The sequence below is a fragment of the Protomyctophum parallelum genome, assembly GCF_964188405.1.
Source record: "Protomyctophum parallelum genome assembly, chromosome: 13".
Lineage (NCBI taxonomy): Eukaryota > Metazoa > Chordata > Actinopteri > Myctophiformes > Myctophidae > Protomyctophum > Protomyctophum parallelum.
The window spans coordinates 17,059,586-17,078,503 of NC_139708.1; the positions used below are offsets into that span (position 1 = coordinate 17,059,586).

General features: G+C 43.3%; 1 protein-coding gene across 1 annotated transcript; it reads left to right on the plus strand.

The window, feature by feature from the left end:
- The first annotated feature begins 3,528 nt into the window (after positions 1-3,528).
- Positions 3,529-18,191, plus strand: LOC310869352 (SH3 and cysteine-rich domain-containing protein 2-like). Its single transcript, XM_083780049.1, has 10 exons — positions 3,529-3,871; positions 5,392-5,486; positions 7,695-7,779; positions 9,676-9,770; positions 10,786-10,846; positions 11,731-11,825; positions 12,021-12,109; positions 14,871-14,922; positions 16,652-16,789; positions 17,471-18,191. Exons 1-10 carry the CDS (start codon positions 3,544-3,546, stop codon positions 17,567-17,569), a joined length of 1,137 nt encoding a protein of 378 aa, XP_083636175.1. The 5' UTR covers positions 3,529-3,543; the 3' UTR covers positions 17,570-18,191.
- The last annotated feature ends 727 nt before the right edge of the window (positions 18,192-18,918 follow it).

The following is an 18,918-nucleotide window of genomic DNA, read 5'->3' on the forward strand; positions in this document are numbered from 1 at the left end:
GCCATGAAAGGTTGAAGACTGAACTGATGATTTTGAAGTTGCTTTATTTGTAATAAACGTAGAACTGCCAAAAACAAGGGCAAAAAATGCATCATAAATCAGACAAATATAACATAACATAACATCTATCCATCATCCAATATCCAATCAGCATAACAAGTTACAATAAACCATAATTACATATCCCAATACAATCCATACAGTATAGCTTAAAACTACCATATCAAAATGCAATATGAAAACCACAACAATAAACCTCAGACAATAAACCACAAGAATAAGACCCAGTCGGACCAAATAACCATTAAAAAGAGATTAACCGTGTCCCCTTTCCAGCTGGGTGCTAAAGTGGCGTGTGCTTCATTGCATGGCGTCCATTTGTTTCATAAAGTTTGGCCGTGAGTCCTTTCCTTAGGCCTTCCTTTCCATAAGCCTTGACCAAACATTCCTTAAAAACAAATTGTGTATACTGGCCCCATAGTGATGCCGTTTTCGCTCCTCTACCACTGAGGCCCTTTTATTGTCTACTCTTGCTATCTGCAGCACCATGCTGGGCATCGGCAGCACATCAGGTGAACTTGATCAACCTACTCAGTGCCCATTGATGTGATCCTGAAGTTTGAACAGGAAACTAGTCAAATAAAGGTCTGTAAGACCCAACATGGCAGGAACCCCTTCACAATAAAAGTTTCACCATCCCGGGGTCCGTTACAAGCCATGGGGTTAATACTTTTCCCTGGCATGTCTGACTGTTATAGCAGCATCACAGACAGATATTATCATTAAATTGCAGTCGAGACTGTCGAGTTACACCATTAGAAACTCATTCCTGTCGCAAAGATGACACAACACAGCAACTGTCAGTGGATAAATACACTTATTATAGAACATTTGCATAACACATCTTGGTTATAACATGAACAACAAAAAACAAATGGATCAGCAAAACAATCGTCATAATAATCGTAACAATAAAAAACAGAAGGTAATTTTAAAAGGTGGCTTGTGACTTATTTAATTAAAAAGATACTGTCTTTGCTAGCCTTGGGTGTGGTTGATTGTTACAAAGAGATAAGTATGATTAATTACACAGTTTATTGGAATCAAATGCGTTTCATTTTTGCCCTTGCCTTACAAGCATGCTCAAATCAGTTGATATAAAAACTGACCAAAGAATTCCCTTTAAGCTTGCATACAGAGACAGACGATTAGATTAGCTTTAATTGAGACATGTGTTCCTGTGTAGTGCGAGATGCTACGCCAGCACTCATTTCCTCTGATTGAGAGAGCTCAGAGCAAGGCTCCGTGAGGCTTCACACAGAGAACTGGGTGACGTAAGTGTCGGAGCAGCGTGTCGTTACTTTGCTGACAGGCCAACCCCGCATTTCTAGAACTGTACCTCTGTATGCTTTGCAAAATAAGTAGTATTCAGTATTCAGTCAATCAATCAAAACATGATTAAAAAATCCCAAAAGCCATGAGCCTCCAGCTCATGGCTCCCATGAAAAAGAGTCACTTAAAAAAACTGTGTAGCTGATATGATATTGATATTAACAATATAAAAGGGATGCAACGATATGGAAATTATTGGCCGATACCGATGTTTAAAATAACAATTTAGCCTGATACTGATACCAATATATGTTTATTTTGTTTTTGTTGTTTTTAATTACCCCTTTTGTGCCAGGGAAACAAATACATCTTCAATACAATAAATGAATCTACAGCTTGGTAGGCTGCAGATAACCAACACACCAACATAGCCAACAAAAAATGTATGCTTATCAACAGATAAATATTGGCTACTGCCATTGGTTAATGTCAGTTTTATTTGCCGATATACCGATATTGACAGATAAGGGCAAATATCAGCCGATACCCATATGTGGCTGATACATTGGTGCATCCCTACAATATAAGTATGTAGAGGTTATTCACGCCATAACATTATTAACTGTCTCTGTCTGCCTGTCACACCCCCAAACTCACACACTCTCACAGACGCACGCACGCACACACACACGCACGCACGCACGCACGCACAAACACACACATACACACACACACACACACAAACACACACACACACACACACAATACGCATGCAGTAAAACACTTAGAGAAACTGTTTTAATCTCTTATTCCCTGGGACACAGTGTCGTAAACGGCGGCTGCGGATAAAGTGATTAAAACCCAGCCTGAACTGAACTGAACGACAGGCTGGCAGACAGATTGTGCACTCTGGGAGTGTCTGTGGTGTACTGATTATCTGTCCCCCTGTCGGTCTCCTCCTCTGATCCCCGTTTGTATTTTTCCCAAGCAACAGTGCCACGCCCCGCAAAGAATACACTGGTCCTCTTCACCTGTCACTGCATTGTCAGGGTAACAAATAGCCCACACACACACGGAAAAATACTATCATCTACTGTATTTCCACAACCACGGGCTGCTCTCAGGGGGCACGTGTTCATCCAGCCAATCAATGGCTAGATGGATATACAGCACAAAGCGACGGGGGCCCAATGTGATGCCTTTGAGGTCCATCAGTCAGGCAGGACAGCTTGGTCAATACATCTAACAAGATACACGCAAGGGTAGTCACGTTACTATTTACCACAAACTTGCAGTGAGATGCAATGTTATTACATGTGGTGTGTGTGTGTGTGTGTGTGTGTGTGTGTGTGTGTGGTGATGTCATGCAGACAACAGCTCTCATCAGATCGCTGAGATCAGGAGGCCTCAGGATAGGCTGCTGATATATGATACAGTTGTGTAAACGGTTGTGTTTCTTTTCATTACTAAAACCCCTCAAGCAAACACTGGCACAGAGGCAATTCCAATTATACGCACACATGGACAATGGTGTAAAACCCTTTGTGTTAAAAATGACTGTGCAAAATGTCCAGTGTTGCCAGATGTACGATAATGATTGTATTTGTACGATAAGGCTAGATCTGCACTTAGAGGCAACGGTCGCGTCTTTCCAGTCCAGCCTTTTCTTTGTATAAGGTCCAGGAAGTTGCCTGCTGTCTCAAACGATGTTGTTTCTTACACTAAATACGCAATTCTTTGTTGTAATTACATGTTTACACGTGTGTTTTCTCTTTTTTTGGCTTTTCTTTCATTATACAATAATTTTACGCCTCCATGGTACGATAATTCAACATTTCCCATCTGGCAACACTGAAAATTACAGACTTGTTCCCATCAGAAGCAATGCTGCAGGTAGTTATGCTTTATTGTGTTGTTTTCTTGTGGGATAATACTATTATGTTGTATTATATCATGAGTCATCCTGTACTGAAGGTCTAGAGGTAAATACGAAAGTGATGTGTTTATGGATCCTTGTATATTGCCTGTGGGTTCCTGAGGGCGAAAAATGTTTATTGTTCCCTATAGTGCTGCAATGTCTATTCGCTCAATATTTCTCACTGTCCTTTCTGTCCCTGTGTGTGTGTGTGTGTGTGTGTGTGTGTGTGTGTGTGCCCGTGTGCGTGCGCGTCCGTGTGTGTGTGTGTATAGCTCCAGAGGCTGAAACGCTCCATGTCTTTCAAGTCCATCATGCGCAGTAAAAGCGTGGACAATTTCTTCCAGAGGTCCTACAGCGATGCTGTTCCACCACCAGACTTCATCACTGACCCTCCGCCACCTTCGCCGCCGCCTGGCTCCCCTCTCCATCTCGTCTGCGAGCGCTCGCCATCCATTTCGCCGTCGCTCAGCCCCAACCCCTCTCTCTGCTCGCGCTCGCCGTCCCTCAGCCACTCCCCCTCGCCATGCGCCAAGCTGGCCCGGCCGCAGATAAACCACAGCTTCCAGGAGCACGTGTTCCGCAAGCCCGCTAACTGTCAGCACTGCAAGCACATGATAGTCGGTAAGATAACGTCAAATCTACTCCCTGGTGCCAGCCTCTGTGTTTACCGCATGGCAGGCCCTATACCACCTTCATCATCTTCATTCGTCATTTTATAGTCAGGTTTTCATTAAAACAAAAACAAAAAAGCTCTATCCATGCCTTCGGCCTGGTGGAGACATAGGCCAGTCAATCTAAGGTTTGAACCAAAATACATTGCAATAGTAATCGTTTAAATGTCTAGAGGGAAAAAAACACTCCTTGGGTTAAATTAGGCCATAGCCACTTGCTCAAATGTGCCCAAATGTGATGACCTCATCACAAATGTGATGACCTCAACGGCTAAGGCCGTTTTTATCCCAAGGAGTGTTTTTCGTGCAAAACTAAACTTGCAATGGATTGCTATAATGCACACTGGGGAAACGATTAAAGACACATGCTATGTTATATGTCACTCAGACTACTATATCAGCCACAGCCGGTACCAGATCTTGCAATCATGCAAATCCAATCAGCACTGGACAACAGAAACAATGGGAAGCTTTATTGCATTTCCCTTCAGACCGGTGTTTTCTGGTGTGAGAGGATGCCAGCTCTGGAGACTCAGGTGTTGAATGCCGTTGCTCCTGATTTGCTGTTTGAACGGAGGTCATCTACACTTCCAAATCCACACTACGCACTTCCTCTGCTAAATCCACTTTCTGTCACTGTGGTCGATTTCATTCTGTGTCCCACTCCTCCTCTGTTTTGCATACTGTGTGTGGTGCATGCTTTTTGTTGTGTGAACCCCCACGACCTTTTCTTTCCGGCATCCCTGCTTTATTTGTGAAACAGTGAGCAGAGAGACAAAAGGCAGGAGAGAGAGGGGGTACATGCAAAAAAGAGCCTTCAAATTCAAACATGGGCAAGCTGCACGAAGGCCTATACAGCCTTATTTATGTAGCATGTGCTCTTACCAGGTACCCCACCAGGTTTGTTTATTTGTTGTTGCTAACACTAGATGAGCAACACGAAAATGGGATTATTCAAATCAATTAAAATATGAATAATGGTTTCATTCTCTTCGGGTGTAGGCAGTTCAGAATCAGAATCAATCTTTATTGTCACATCACATTACAAGTAGATTCTTGGTTGTGCAGGCTCATCATTGCAGTTAAAAGAGAGAAAAACATAAAGTGCATAGTACATGACTAATCTACATGTTACAATATGTATGCATATAAAAAAAAATAGTAGTTGATGTAGCCTACGAGTACGTATAAAGGAGTCTCTACTAAAACAAGAGACAAATTCAGTTCAGTCTGTGCAGTGTCACCATCTTTAAATCGATGGTGTTTGGCACCTTAATAAGACTGGGGCAGTACTTGATTAAATTCACTATACCTGAGGAAAAGAAGAAGAAGAAAAGAAACAGACTTGCGTCAGAAGAGGGACCTGCTAATATAATCTGGGGCCATGGTTTATTAGCACTCTCTGCCTTCCTGCTATGTCTATTTGATCACTCTTGTAGTGTCCCTCTACTCACATGCTTCTCTCTGCAGGCAACTCAAAACAAGCTCTACGCTGTAAGACCTGCAAGATGGCCGCTCATCTATGGTGCACTTCAGAGTTGTCTCAGCAGCCGTGTCAGGGGAAGGTGTGTGTTGATTACAACATACTCACACTCACACACTCTAACACACACATGCGCGCACGCGCGCACGCACACACACACACACACACAAAATAAGTATATGTTGTCGATGAAAGAAGGTGAGTGATTTCTTGAGTGGCTTCTTTCTAATTTATCCCATCATTCATTCAACTCGAGGTCTGAGTCAGTACCCTTTTTCCACAATCGTTTTCCATTTTCTCCCAATTATTATGTTGATTCTCAATTTTACACACTTACGTGTGTAATCCGTCACTGCTACGGTTGTTGGTCATGTAGGAGGGTGTAGACGAGGATGTGTGTCCTCCGATATACATGAAGTCGCCAGGCCATGCCGGCCACTTCAGCGACAGTGAGGAGTATGTTGCTCATACAGAGGAGCATGTCGTCCACCCCAGTTCTCTCCTTGCTGAACAGGCGCCCTGACCCGTAGCAGTCGCTAGTGCAGCGGCAGATTTTGCATTCCCCGTCTGGCTTCCCAGTTCGTAACCTCAAACATGGTGGCCAGTTGTGTTTACTGTTCATTGAAGCGCCCCGTCAAGCCAGAGGCACCGTGAAGGATTTGAAATGCTGGTCTTTGCGGTGAGGGGCAGAAAAAAACGGCCTGAGTCAGTACTTCAAAAAGGTCATGGCCACATGGCTTGCAATTAATAACAGCAAAATGCCAACAGAGCACAGATACAGTAAGGACATTGTGCATGAACAATGGTGAGTGCTGATATGACTGAAACAGAGTCATTAATCAGTGGACAACAGCATCCTCTGGGACTAGACTGAAATACTGTTTATCCATCTAAAACCCTGGTCTGATCCTTGTGTTCACCCTGCACTGTTGCAGGGCAAAATATGGCATGCAAGGGGGGAGTCGAGACTGTCTGTGGGGCTCGTCAGAAACTGATCAAAGTATGATGGGTTTTTTTAACCCCATGGGTCACGGAAATATCTTTTGTATTTAAATTCCCACTGCGTTCCAAAAATAAACAAATCAGCCCGGCGATTTTGTCAGGTATATAATGACACGGTCACTGTGTCGTTTATGTAAAAGTAAAAATGTGATAATATCCGTGGTTGGAGAATATCTTTGGATAAATCTGTACTATTTCACTGTCAGTTGATGCTTCATATCCTATGAGTAAATTAGCCCGGCTGATTTTTGTCTCCACCAGGCCGAAGGCATGGGAAGAGTATGTTTTGCACTCCGTACGTCTGCCCACTTCCCCATATGCCATACCCATTGGCAAAGATTGCCTCCCAAAGTTTGCAAGATTGGTCCGTTTTGAACAAAATGCCTCAAATCATGAACGCAGAGTGCAATTTTGCGTCCGATTGCGGTGAAACTGCGCGCATATAAGCACTAGGCTTAGCAAGAAAAGACACTTGACATTTTTCCAAAACTGCTCCTATAAATGCACCATTTACCACTATGGGATTTCCCATGTGAAAAAATAATAACCCTATGACCGGGGATAGCACCCTCTCAGACTTCGGTGCTCCATGACGTATAGTATACTACAGTACTCCGTATATAGTAATTTAGGGCTTTAAGTTATTAGGAAAATGCCTCCGCCTTTTTCTTACAAAGGAAATCTGATTTTGCATCATATGGGAAGCTTCAATACACACGTTTGAATATTGTGCCTGAGAATTCTTTTAGTTAGCAGCATACAGCGTTGATCCACATGTGACTCTGTGTTTCATCTGCAAGTCGGTAACGGACAAATTGATATCTCCACCGAAACACTTACTCTAACTCTGCATAATTGAGCATGAAATTGCAAATGTGCTGCCAAATGCTCATGTTCATGCCGTGTATGAACCAGCATACATATATATACATACTGTATGTTTGTGTCAATTAATGGCTTAAAAGTACCTGCAAATGTTAAATGTCATTAAGTGCTATTCAATAAACAGAACTTAAAAAAAGTACCTGCAAAAGAAGACAGCAGCTCTGGTTGCAAGCATAATTTGTAGATGGTGTGTTGACAGAAATAAATTAATTGGTTGTTTATATTTGTCTGTCTGTGTGTGTGTGTGTGTGTGTGTGTGTGTGTGTGTGTGCACACACGCTTGAATCTTCCTGTGTTTCCAATTCATTAATTTCGAAACGAGTTCATTGCGTGTCCTCCCTCCAGCTCAAACGGGAAATAATGGAACCGGTAGATCATTCTAGTCTCTCCTCTCCTCCATTAGTCTGGGGCATTCAAGCGAAACTTCAGCTCGCCCAATGTAGCCAACGACCAACTGGCGGTCGTTAAAGAAGTCCAGTCCAGCCAAGGTAAGCACACCTTTTAATGTGTGTGTGTGTGTGTGTGTGTGTGTGTGTGTGTGTCAGTGTGTGCATGTGTGTGTAATGTTGTAAACAACACAAAAGCAGCCATATACTTTGAAATGGGTTGGTGATTGTCCTGACCTCAATGAATAAGAAGTAGTATGTCCTACTGAGCCTCCATTGATGCCCCACACCCAGCAACATGATGCTTTGCCCTCTTGTCAGGATCACATGAGACTATTGCTTGTCACACCCTTGCGCTCACTCGCACACATGCATGCACGCACGCATACACAGAGCATGAGGCAAGATCATTACAAAGCGAGGCAATACAAAGCGCTTTACGGAACATATTAAGAGTAAGATCAATGAAAACGGAATCATAACAAGGACAAGCAAGGACACGAAATTAGAGAAAACACAGCGCACAATATTAAAACCTCAGTAAAACTCTCGTAGATCTGATATTGTGTGGAATGTTCCCCCCAGAATAGGCATGCTGGGGTTCATGAGTTTAAAAGAACTGCGAGTTGTAGTAGACCTTTCTGGGAGTTTGTTCCAGAGATGTGGTATAAAAACTGAATGCTGCTTTTCTATTTTTAGTTGTGACTTTGGGTTCAGAAAGCAGACATGTCCCAGATTACCTGAGAGGTCTGGGTGCTTCTATTTTGGGTTTAACCATTCAATGCTTTTCTAAACCAACAGAAGAATTTTGAAATCAATTATTTGACGGCAGAAAGCCAGTATGATGAATGATCTGAGAACGGGAGTGATATGATGCACGTTCTTTGTAAGGACATACAGCATACACTCACACATGCACACTTGTGTGCACGCATGCACAAACACACACACACACACACACACACAGCCACGCATGCACGCACGCATGCTCGCTCACACACACACACACACACAGCTGTATTGTGCTCCTATTGTAGGTTGATAGCAGGCTTATTAAGTTAGTTACTGCGACAGGGAGGTCTAGCCAACACCAACTCGGGATTCCTGGATCGCTGCCCTTCACAATTTCCTATTTAACATCAGGTTCTTGAGCTCTGCAGTAACAATTGACATGCATTGGCATAATATACGGTATGCACCCTCATTGTTCCTGAGTGGAACATTAAACATTAAACTTACGGTTTAAGTCTGAGTTGCTTAATAGCTGAGCCATCTGTCATTTTGAGGACAGGGTGGTAATTTCTAGATGCTTGTGGCTGAAAGGTTCCCAGACGGTTCAATCCCACAAACTGGCAGGAAAGATCTGAGGAAAATGTCCCAGGGCTCACGTGAAAAAGAGGTGGAAGTCTTAGAGTGACTTACACTGTGTAAATAAAGCATTAAAAAACACAGATCAATGACATACTTATTTATCACATCCAAAATTCACTATGGATTCAGACTGTGTGTGTGTGTGTGTGTGTGTGTGTGTGTGTGTGTGTGTGTGTGTGTGTGTGTGTGTGTGTGTGTGTGTGTGTACTGGGCTGGCACATTCTAACCACATTTACCAGGTGCCTCTTTCCTGGAGAACGAATGTTACTTGATTGTTGCAGGCAGACTTGAAATATAGCAGCTAATATGCTATATTATTTAAAGTGAAATAAAACTGTTGTCTTAATTTACTGTAACCCTCTGTTATTTTCATTTTTTGCTACTGTCCTCTTTCTGTGTTTAAGTGGGTCACTTCAGTCCAGGACTGACTAAGACTTACTACAGCTATATTTAGTTTAGTGCAGGGTGTACAAAATAAGATCAATGTTGTGTGTTACTTCTAAAAGTGTGTGTGTGTAGTACACATGCGTGCATTTGTGCACGTTTGCCAGCTGCACGTTAATGTACAGTATTAGCTTGATGTGTGTGTGCGTGCGTGCGTGTGTGTGTGTGTGTGTGTGTGTGTAGACCCTGTGTATGCCGCTTTGCGCTACGGGACGTCCCTGGGACAGATGAGCCGCTCCAGTTTCGGCAGTATGTCAGAGTCACCCACCCGCAGCCTGGTATGACATGGATGATTTGTTAACCACTTAAATCGCAAAAAATTGTCAATCTACAAGCTCACATACAGTATGTGTCTCTTGTAGATCTTTTTCCGCAATCTTTTGCATTTCCCCCGACAATTTTTGCCTATTGTGACATCAAGTGGTTAATATATCCAAGTATCTGCCGATGTGACCTGAACCCTTGGAGCCAGTTGCACCACCTCACACTAAGTTCAAACTTAGACTACCGGTAGTCATAGCTTAAATGGCTATGCATTGTATATGCATATTGCATACAGTAATGCATAAGGCATTTAAGCTATAGGCTAAGTTTAAGTGTGATAACTGTCTCCTGCGCTGCAAAAGATAGAAAATGATACAAACAATATGAAGACTATGGACATATGTTGGATATGAATATGTTGCTGTAACGTCTATTGTATTTCACACCAAAAGCAATAGTATTTTTCAGCTAAATAGATGCATCCAGAATGTCCAAAACCCTGTCACTTTTAGTTCACACCTAGACGATTGCCGCTTTGCCTCCCCGCAAACCTCAGGACGAAAGTTTAACTTTCCTCAACTTTTTCACACTGCTTTTTGCTGGCTCTGCCTCCTGCAGAAGAGAATTCACTTCTCGCCATAGACAATGTATGGAACCGGAGGACATTTTCTGCTAATTAACACATTTGCAAACCTTTTAGTTTGCAAACTTTCACAAGAGAACTGTGGTGTCTTCCTGTGACCCAGCATTATGAATGAACCAAATCCCCATTTAAAAAATAACAAAAATAGAAGATCTACCATCTGACAACCACGTCATGAGCAGGTAGATCTACTATTTTCAAAGTTAAAAACACTGGATATTTACTCTTCTCCCTGGCCAAAAATGGGTTGCAACTGTTGGCGTGGGAAATTCAGCAAGAGAATATCATTGTGAACTTGAACACAAATCACAAATCCCACTTCCAAGTAAACCTCCTTTGATGTATCCTTTGATCATTTCTTCCACTCTTTATATCTCTTTCTCAAGGGGGAGGCAGGAGAAGAGAGAGATTGCAGTATGGAGGAAGAGATATCTCAGGAAACAGGGGGTAAACATCTTTGTATCTCTCTGCACGTGCACACAGTCATGTGTATGTGCTTTAGTGCATGCGTTGTGTTTGCCTGCATCGATGTGAGCGACACTGTGTGTGTGTGTGTGTGTGTGTGTGTGTGTGTGTGTGTGTGTGTCCCCTTCCATGTCAACTCTGTATTGAAAATCCTGAAATCTTTGCATCTTGGCTTCTCTGCCAAGATGCCTTTGTTTCTAGCTTACAAGAAGCCTTTCCCAGCAAGCCAAATTACGTCATGATAACGTAATGAAGACGTCCTCCAGTGACGTTCAGATCACAGCCCATATGGGGATGATCTGGTCATTTCCAGGACGTCTTGACCAGATTAAATAATATATCTTATTCTGGGCCAGATCTGAATAGTTATGATATGACTTAAGTTGATCTGGCCTCGATCAGACTCTCTGATTCATACAGGGACGTCGGTCCCTGGTTGAAATCAGGTGATATTCTGGGCCAGATCTGACTAGTTTTGGTTTGACTTGATCTGGCCCCAATCGAGACGTCACTGATTCGTCCAGGTCCTGACCGTGCTTGCTGGGTTATGACCAAGGCCATTAAATACCGCTCTTCTAGACCATCACAGAGCTAGGCTATACAGTAGGTGCAATCTCTTGTGTTTATCTTTGGCAGCCTATAGGACATGGTTGTAAGAGGCTTCCAACAACTTGGGATGCCAAAAAGAGCAGCTCAACGGCTTACAAAATTCTGTGCAATCTCTTCTACCATCGGTAGCTGCCAAATATGGCGAAGACGCTGCTACTTGTACCCCTGAAGGGTGTGTGGGTGTTTGTCCAAGATTTGGACAAACACACGTGTGTGTGTGGGGACTGGCACATTTTTAACCACATTTGTCACCACAGATGCCTCTGTCCTGGAGAACGAAACGGGGGTGGACGAGGAAGATGACGGGGACACTGGACAAGCTCAGCCTCCTGCAGAGGACAGTGCTGTGAAGGTGTCACATTTCACCCAGATTATATAAATAACAGTACTAGTCATTAAACCCGATTTATACTTGGCAGAAGGACGCCACAGTAGCAGACCTACAAGCTCATGAGGCGTTAAATCCGGGACGTTTCGTGACCTTGTATGTCTGCTATTTTCAGGCACACAGCACTGTCACCACCTCACCATTTGTTTTCCTTTCCAGGTGCCCAGGCGTATTGAAGTCCATTCTATACACACCTATGTAGCACTCTACAGGTTTCTGCCTCAGGAGCAGAATGACCTGGAACTACAGTAAGTAGTTGAAAGAGTGTGCACGCACGCTCGTGTACTTGTGGTTGTGCGTGTCATGTCTTTCTTGGGCGTGAACATGTCCCTGCCATCTGCAGAGGACAGCGCAGGGGCGCCCTTAAGGATGGCTAATTATAAACCCCTCTGAAATCGGCGTCAGCACGTTGAGCTGCTAGCTAACGTGGCTCCCAGTGGGGAGGTAGATACAAGGCACTGAATAAATGAGAGATGAAATGGAGCGCAGTCACACAAGAAGACAGGATAGAGAGAGCAGCTTGAGACATGCACAGATAGACAGGATGTCTAGAAGAGAGTTAGCCACCTGTGGTGTGCCTTTATGTGTGTGTGTGTGTGTGTGTGTGTGTGTGTGTGTGTGTGTGTGTGTGTGTGTGTGTGTGTGTGTGTGTGTGTGAGGGTGTGTGTGTGTGTGTGTGTGTGTGTGTGTGTGTGTGCGTGCGTGCGTGCGTGCGTGCGTGCGTGCGTGCGTGCGTGCGTGCGTGCGTGCGTGGGCCCATGTACACGTGTATGCCAGGGACGATTGGCGACAACAATTAAATACAGAACTAGTGTAATTGGGCCAGCTGCTCCTGTTTGCATAATAGTAGTGGCTGTGGCGACTAGTGAGTAGTAGCTGTGACGAGGGAGCCCTGTTTAGCGTAGCAGCAGTACAAAGTTGCAACATACACAACATAAAACAAGTCATAAGTACAAACAGAGTCATAAGGCAAGATAAATAATACCACACTATCATCATACTATAATTAACTCAATGTCTGAATGAATGAATGTGTGTCAGAAACACTGCCGTAGCTCCTCACTGCCGTAGCTCCTCACTTTTTTGCTCTTTCACCTACAGCTTTTGTGCAAATCTCACAAAAACGGTACACATGATCTCTGGACCTATACGATGAAAAATGATAACCATGGACTTTCATAGTCCATATCGTTCGGCTGTAATCCGCATCCAAAGTTAGTGGGAGGGGCCTGTTTTACAAAACATGACACAAATCACCAGGAACAATTCACATGTCGTGGGTGGTTTAGGGGCGCCACAAATTTGAAACGTTTGTTGCAAAAACATGCTACAGGAGGGAAGCAAACCAAAGGATGGATTTGTAAAGGTGTGTGAGGTTTGTAGATTTGTGTGAGGGTGCGTATAAGACATTGGGCATTATTCACAAAATGCTTACGACCATATTTGATCTTAAAATGCGTGTGCTGCAAACAATTCCCCAAGCATAGTCTGATTCATCATTCTTCTTAGCTGAATTTGTTGGTGGTGCACACAAAACTCTGAATATGCATGTGGAAACGAAGAAAAGAAAAGAAAGACAGGCTATTCAGCAATATATTGCCTGTTTTTGAATTAAGGATGCATAACTGGGCTTATAGACATGATACAAACCGATTTGTCTTTATTTTTAAGTTGACAGATTCAGAGCAGAACATTATGTCCCCAGTGTGTTTGCCCTTTCTGTCAGTGTGACTTCATTTAGACATAGTGTTTACAATATCATGTATCAAATAGCAATTATTAAACCACATAAACTGTAAGGGAAGAAATCAAGTAACTATTTAGAAGAATTCTATTAATAACTTTTGTATCAATAAGATGAACAATCTGAGGCAGAACCTAAAGTGGCACTGATCATGGAAAGAATTATTCATGGTCATTGGTCAGGTACAGGCCGGATTATATTAACTATAATAGTCTGACTACTAAATATCAACATGCTTACAGAAATCGTCGCTCGACTTCTACAGCAGTTTAATAGGGTGGCTGGGGAACTCAGCGTACAATGTAAGTCAATGAGGAGCATATTTTGAATTATCAATTTCTAATCACTAGAGCAACTTTTTTAAATTTCTTGTCCACATTTGGAGTTACATCATGGCAAGGTAACTACACAACCCAAACCTCTGCAAAAGTGGTCTCACCCTTTAAGGCTCAATGTAAAGCAGGTTGTATATACCATAGATACTGTAAATACAGTATAAGAAAGGCTGGATGGCTCACCCGTGCTGCTGGCCAATGGAGAGCGACGTCGCTACGTGGCGGCCATCTATCTTACTTCGTGGCAGCATAACATTGTGTCTATGGGGCATGTACTTTTTAAATAACCATAACTTACTCCATTTTCAAACGATTTTCAAACGGTTTGGTTTGTTATAAATGTCAGAGACGTCCGCATACTTATATGCTTTTATATGACGTTCATATTTAAAAAATAACATAAAGCCACGTTGATAACATTTGTAATAAACCAACCCGATTGTAAAGCCGTCAAGATTTGAGGGAGTTATGACTATTTTAGTTTGAGCTGCCATAGAACATTGTACTGTAGCCCCGAGGCAAGATGGCCGCCGGGTGAACTACATTGGAGACTCCGCCTTGAGCCATCTAGCCTTTATATACAGTATGTCTATGGTATATACAGTATGACTTGCATGCTAGGCCAGAGCAGATCCACACATCCACGCTGCTGCATGCAGGCCCTATTTTAATTAGACCTTTTACACTTTAGTGTCATTTGATTAGTTGCCACTCCAGGGAAGTGTGGGGTTTATCAGCCTTTCAACCTGTCTGAGCTGTGATTCAGCAGCAGCTACAACACATTTCTGCAGCGGTTTGATAATGCTATCTCTTTCACTCACTCTCTCCTTCATGTCATCTCCTCTCCTCCCCGCCTCCTCTTCCTCTCCTTGCTCCTTACTCTCGTGCCTCATCACATCTCTTTTTCCTATTCTCTTCTCTTATCTCTAGTCCTGGTGATCGTGTGCAGATCACAGACGACTCTAATGAAGAATGGTGGAAGGTAGGTAATAAATCATTTGCAACTGTTTGTATGTGTGTGTGTGTGTGTGTGTGTGTGTGTGTGTGTGTGTGTGTGTGTGTGTGTGTGTGTGTGTGTGTGTGTGTGTGCGTGCGTGCGTGCGTGCGTGCGTGCGTGCGTGCGTGCGTGCGTGTGTTTTTTTTGGAGGCTCAGGCTGATGGAATATAGCACATAACTTCCTCTCAGATTAAAGGGGTGAATTTATCCAGCATTGCATAATGCATACTAATAATAATGCACTTCCACTTGAGGTACTACGTACCTCAAATGGAAATAAATGTGTGTTCCAACAGGGTGACAATGTTTTCTAAATAACAGACCTATTTATAGATCTCCATGCACTAACATGTTGGGATCTAGTCAATCTGCAAACCCTGTTGATTCTGTACAAAGCTCATAACAAGCTACTTCCATACTGTCTTCAAAAGCTGTTTGAGACAAAATAAACCAAATATGAAATGCTGGCATGTTTGATACAACCTTTGCAAGAACAAATACAAAGCAACACTCTGTATCTGTGAAAGGGGTAAGTCTGTGGAAATGCTGTGACAAGGAACTGAGGACATGTAGTTCAAAAATAATGTTTAAAAACAATTGTATTTGATATTTTGACTATTATAAATATATTATGATATGTATATGTACGTACATACATAGATATATCATTTATCATGTTACATACATGTACAACAATACATGTATTGTCATGATCTGATAACCACGGAGGTCGCAGTTAACTATGAAACTTTGCGTTTTTGACACCTAACCCACAATCCCAGTCACTCTCCCCGTCATCCACCCTAGGCAAGCTCCCAGTCATCGTGACATCACGTGACATCAGCCCCCTGGTCACCCCAGGCAAGCCCCCGGTGCCCAGGTCATCGTGACATCAGCCCCATATATGGTGCCCAGGTCATTGTGATTTATTGGTCAAAGGTCATTCCATCCCAAAGCGACCGCACAGCAGTCTGACGTCACCCAGGCGGATGCGTGCACACGCCGATCTGCCCCAGCAGGCATATTAAATAGGATCAATGTTATTCAAAGGTTAGGGCTCGCCTCAGTGGTGTCTGATTAGAACGGTGGTCTTGGTGAAGCTATGAAAGGGAGTGTAGGAGTCGTACGTATACGGTACGAAGGGGTCTGGGTTGTAAGGCCAGACACCTTGGATCGTATGTGTTGAGGTGTTCTTGATCTTGTTGTGTTGATCTGCCCATAAATGGGTATTCAGGTAATGTAATCTCGAGGTCGGTCCCAACGTGGAGAGCCTTCGTAACAGCCGCACGACCTCCACACTCTCACGGAGGAGACTGCCGACGAGCGGCGCCGTCGTCTGGCCAGAACTAAAGTTCAAACTAGAGTTCTCAACAGGTCCGAAAATTAAGGCCCGGCCCTACCTGGGCCCTCATCAAACCCTGTACATTTAATACACTGACCCTGCTGCCACCCTTAGATCTCCATATATGGAGCTGACCTGTTCTGACATTCCATAGCTTGATCTGACCTCATCACACCCTGTACGCTCAAGATACGCTCCATATATGGCCAGTGCACGCGACCTCGCCCTTTAGGGTCACTTACTGGTGCTGTAGGTCTACTCTAACAAACTTTTCACATACAAATGAAAGTAACCTGTGAAAAATAGGCGATGCCATGGAACATTTCTAAAGTCAGCAGTCCATAATAAAGTCTTGTGCTCTGTGCATTCCAGGGGAAAAGTGGAGATAAGGTGGGCTTCTTCCCTTCTAACTTTGTCCAGAGGGTCCGACCAGGAGAGAGTGTGTGGAGGGTCACCCAGAATGTCCATGGCAACCGAGAGATGGGTCACATGGTGGTAAAAGAATCTCAGGTGAGATAAGACAATCTCACTCTTTTGACCTCATCTGACCTCATCAAACCATGTGCACTCAAGACACTGCCCCCGCTGTCACCCTCAGATCTCCATATATGGAGCTGACCTGTTCTGACTTTATGTTGATGTGACCTCATGAAACCCTGTACACTCAAGACACGCTCCATATATGGCCAGACCTCATCAAACCCTGTACACTCAAGGCACTGACCCCGCTGCCACCCTTAGATATCCATATATGGAGCTGACCTGTTCTGACATTCCATAAGTTGATCTGACCTCATCAAACCCTGTACCATCAAGGCACGCTCCATATATGGCCAGTACAGAATTCATTACATATGTTGATCTGACCCCTCATGCCAAAGCGCCAGCGCTCGAGCGCCCAGCAGTCTGCTGTCACCCAGGCGGATGTGTGCATGCGACCTCTGGTGTCTTACTTGTATTATGCGTTTATCGAAAAGTGAGAGAAAATAATAATTAAATAAATATTTTAAATGAAAAATAGATAAACCAATCAACTATATCAAGATAATATATCCGACTCATCTATCTGATGTTTTGCAGTTTCCGTCACATCTCTAAATCCTTCTCTCCCTCTCTGTGTGTGTGTGTGTGTGTGTGTGTGTGTGTGTGTGTGTGTGTGTGTGTGTGTGTGTGTGTGTGTGTGTGTGTCAGATCTGTGTGGGGAAGAGAGACGACAATGAAGGCTATATGAAGCTGAGCAGTGGGAAGAAGAGAGGCCTTGTCCCAGCTGAGTCCATAGAGGAGATCTAACATTAATGCCTAATTTACTCTTTGTCACGTGACAGTGTCACTCACTGAAAAGAACTGGTCGACAAGCAAAATAACGTGTTGCACTTTTTAGTTTGTAATTATTAGCATTGTTATTATTTACTTTTTCTTATGAACACGGTCGTGTGACAAGGCAATAAATTGGGCTTAAGGCTCCCTCTGCAAGCACATCAATACATTTGTTTCCATCAGCACTCCTGATTCCTATACTCTATACCCGACTCCCCAATTCTCCCTCAGTCTCTCTCATAGATCCTTAGTGATTTAATATGTTCAAACACATGAACTGCATGGGGAAACACATTTTCATTTTTCATTGAAAATGAAAACCTTTTGAAAGAACACATAACCACACAGACTGTAGTAACCATGTGTGTTGTGTTTTAAAATCTGTTTTATTTCCTGGGTTGTTTATTCGTGCCGAGGAGTATTTTAGTTGAGCTCTCAGGAAGGAAGAGCTTGTGAGTGACTATTCATTGGTTCTTTGAATTACTTTTGTATTGTAGGTCTTTGCCTTCCTTTTAAATCGTCTATCTAGGTTTATCAAAGCAATGTACAGTAGATCAGTCCAGATCAGCCATATTTTACAACAGAAAGCCTTCATTTGCATTTTTTTTATTATTTTTTTGCGGCTTACGCCTTTTATTGGTTTTTGAAGGGACAGATAGTAGGCTGACAGGAAACGGGAGAGAGATGGGGGGATGACATGCAGCAAAGGCCGTGTCGGGCTCGGGAGTCGAACCCGCGGCACACTGCGACTGGACTACCAGTCGGGTGCCCAGACGGTTACGCCACCGCCTGGGCCTTCATTTGCATTTTTAAAGGTCTCCATTGATATTGTATGAAAGAGGTTATGATTGCATGCCGGAGGAGGCTTCAATGCTATGTTTTTAAATGAAAAACCTTTTTTGGTCATCTCTTCAGATCTAACAAGGAAATAGAATTCCAGTACAGTGTGCAAAACCTCAATTATTTGTGGCGGGATTGCAAATATCTGTGAGTACTGAAGAAACAACAAATTACATTTTGTGTAGAGTGTAGACATCCAGACGATGCATGGTGATGACGGAAGTAATTATATTTTGTGATATGAAGGAGCTCTTTTAGTTAGATATGGATGCTTGAACAGAGGGTCTGACTACATCAGATGTCTCTACGTACGTCCCCTGTAATAAGCCTGCGTCAAACACTCCCAGAGAAGGAGCACATTTAAACAACTTTTTAACATGACAAAGTTTGGGTTCCTCTTGGCCCCTTGAGGGAAGGAGCAGGCAGGTGGAGAGAGAGGGGGGTGTTGATGCTAAACCATGAATCAATATGCCTGCATGCAG

What these genes read in the sequence shown, in the direction of transcription:
- LOC310869352 (XM_083780049.1), top strand. Translation starts at nt 3,544, where the DNA reads ATGTCTTTCAAGTCCATCATGCGCAGTAAAAGCGTGGACAATTTCTTC. An exon ending in CAGAGGACAGTGCTGTGAAG is followed by an intron (nt 11,826 to 12,020) that starts GTGTCACATTTC and finishes TTTCCTTTCCAG; the next exon opens with GTGCCCAGGCGTATTGAAGT. An exon ending in TGGTGGTAAAAGAATCTCAG is followed by an intron (nt 16,790 to 17,470) that starts GTGAGATAAGAC and finishes TGTGTGTGTCAG; the next exon opens with ATCTGTGTGGGGAAGAGAGA.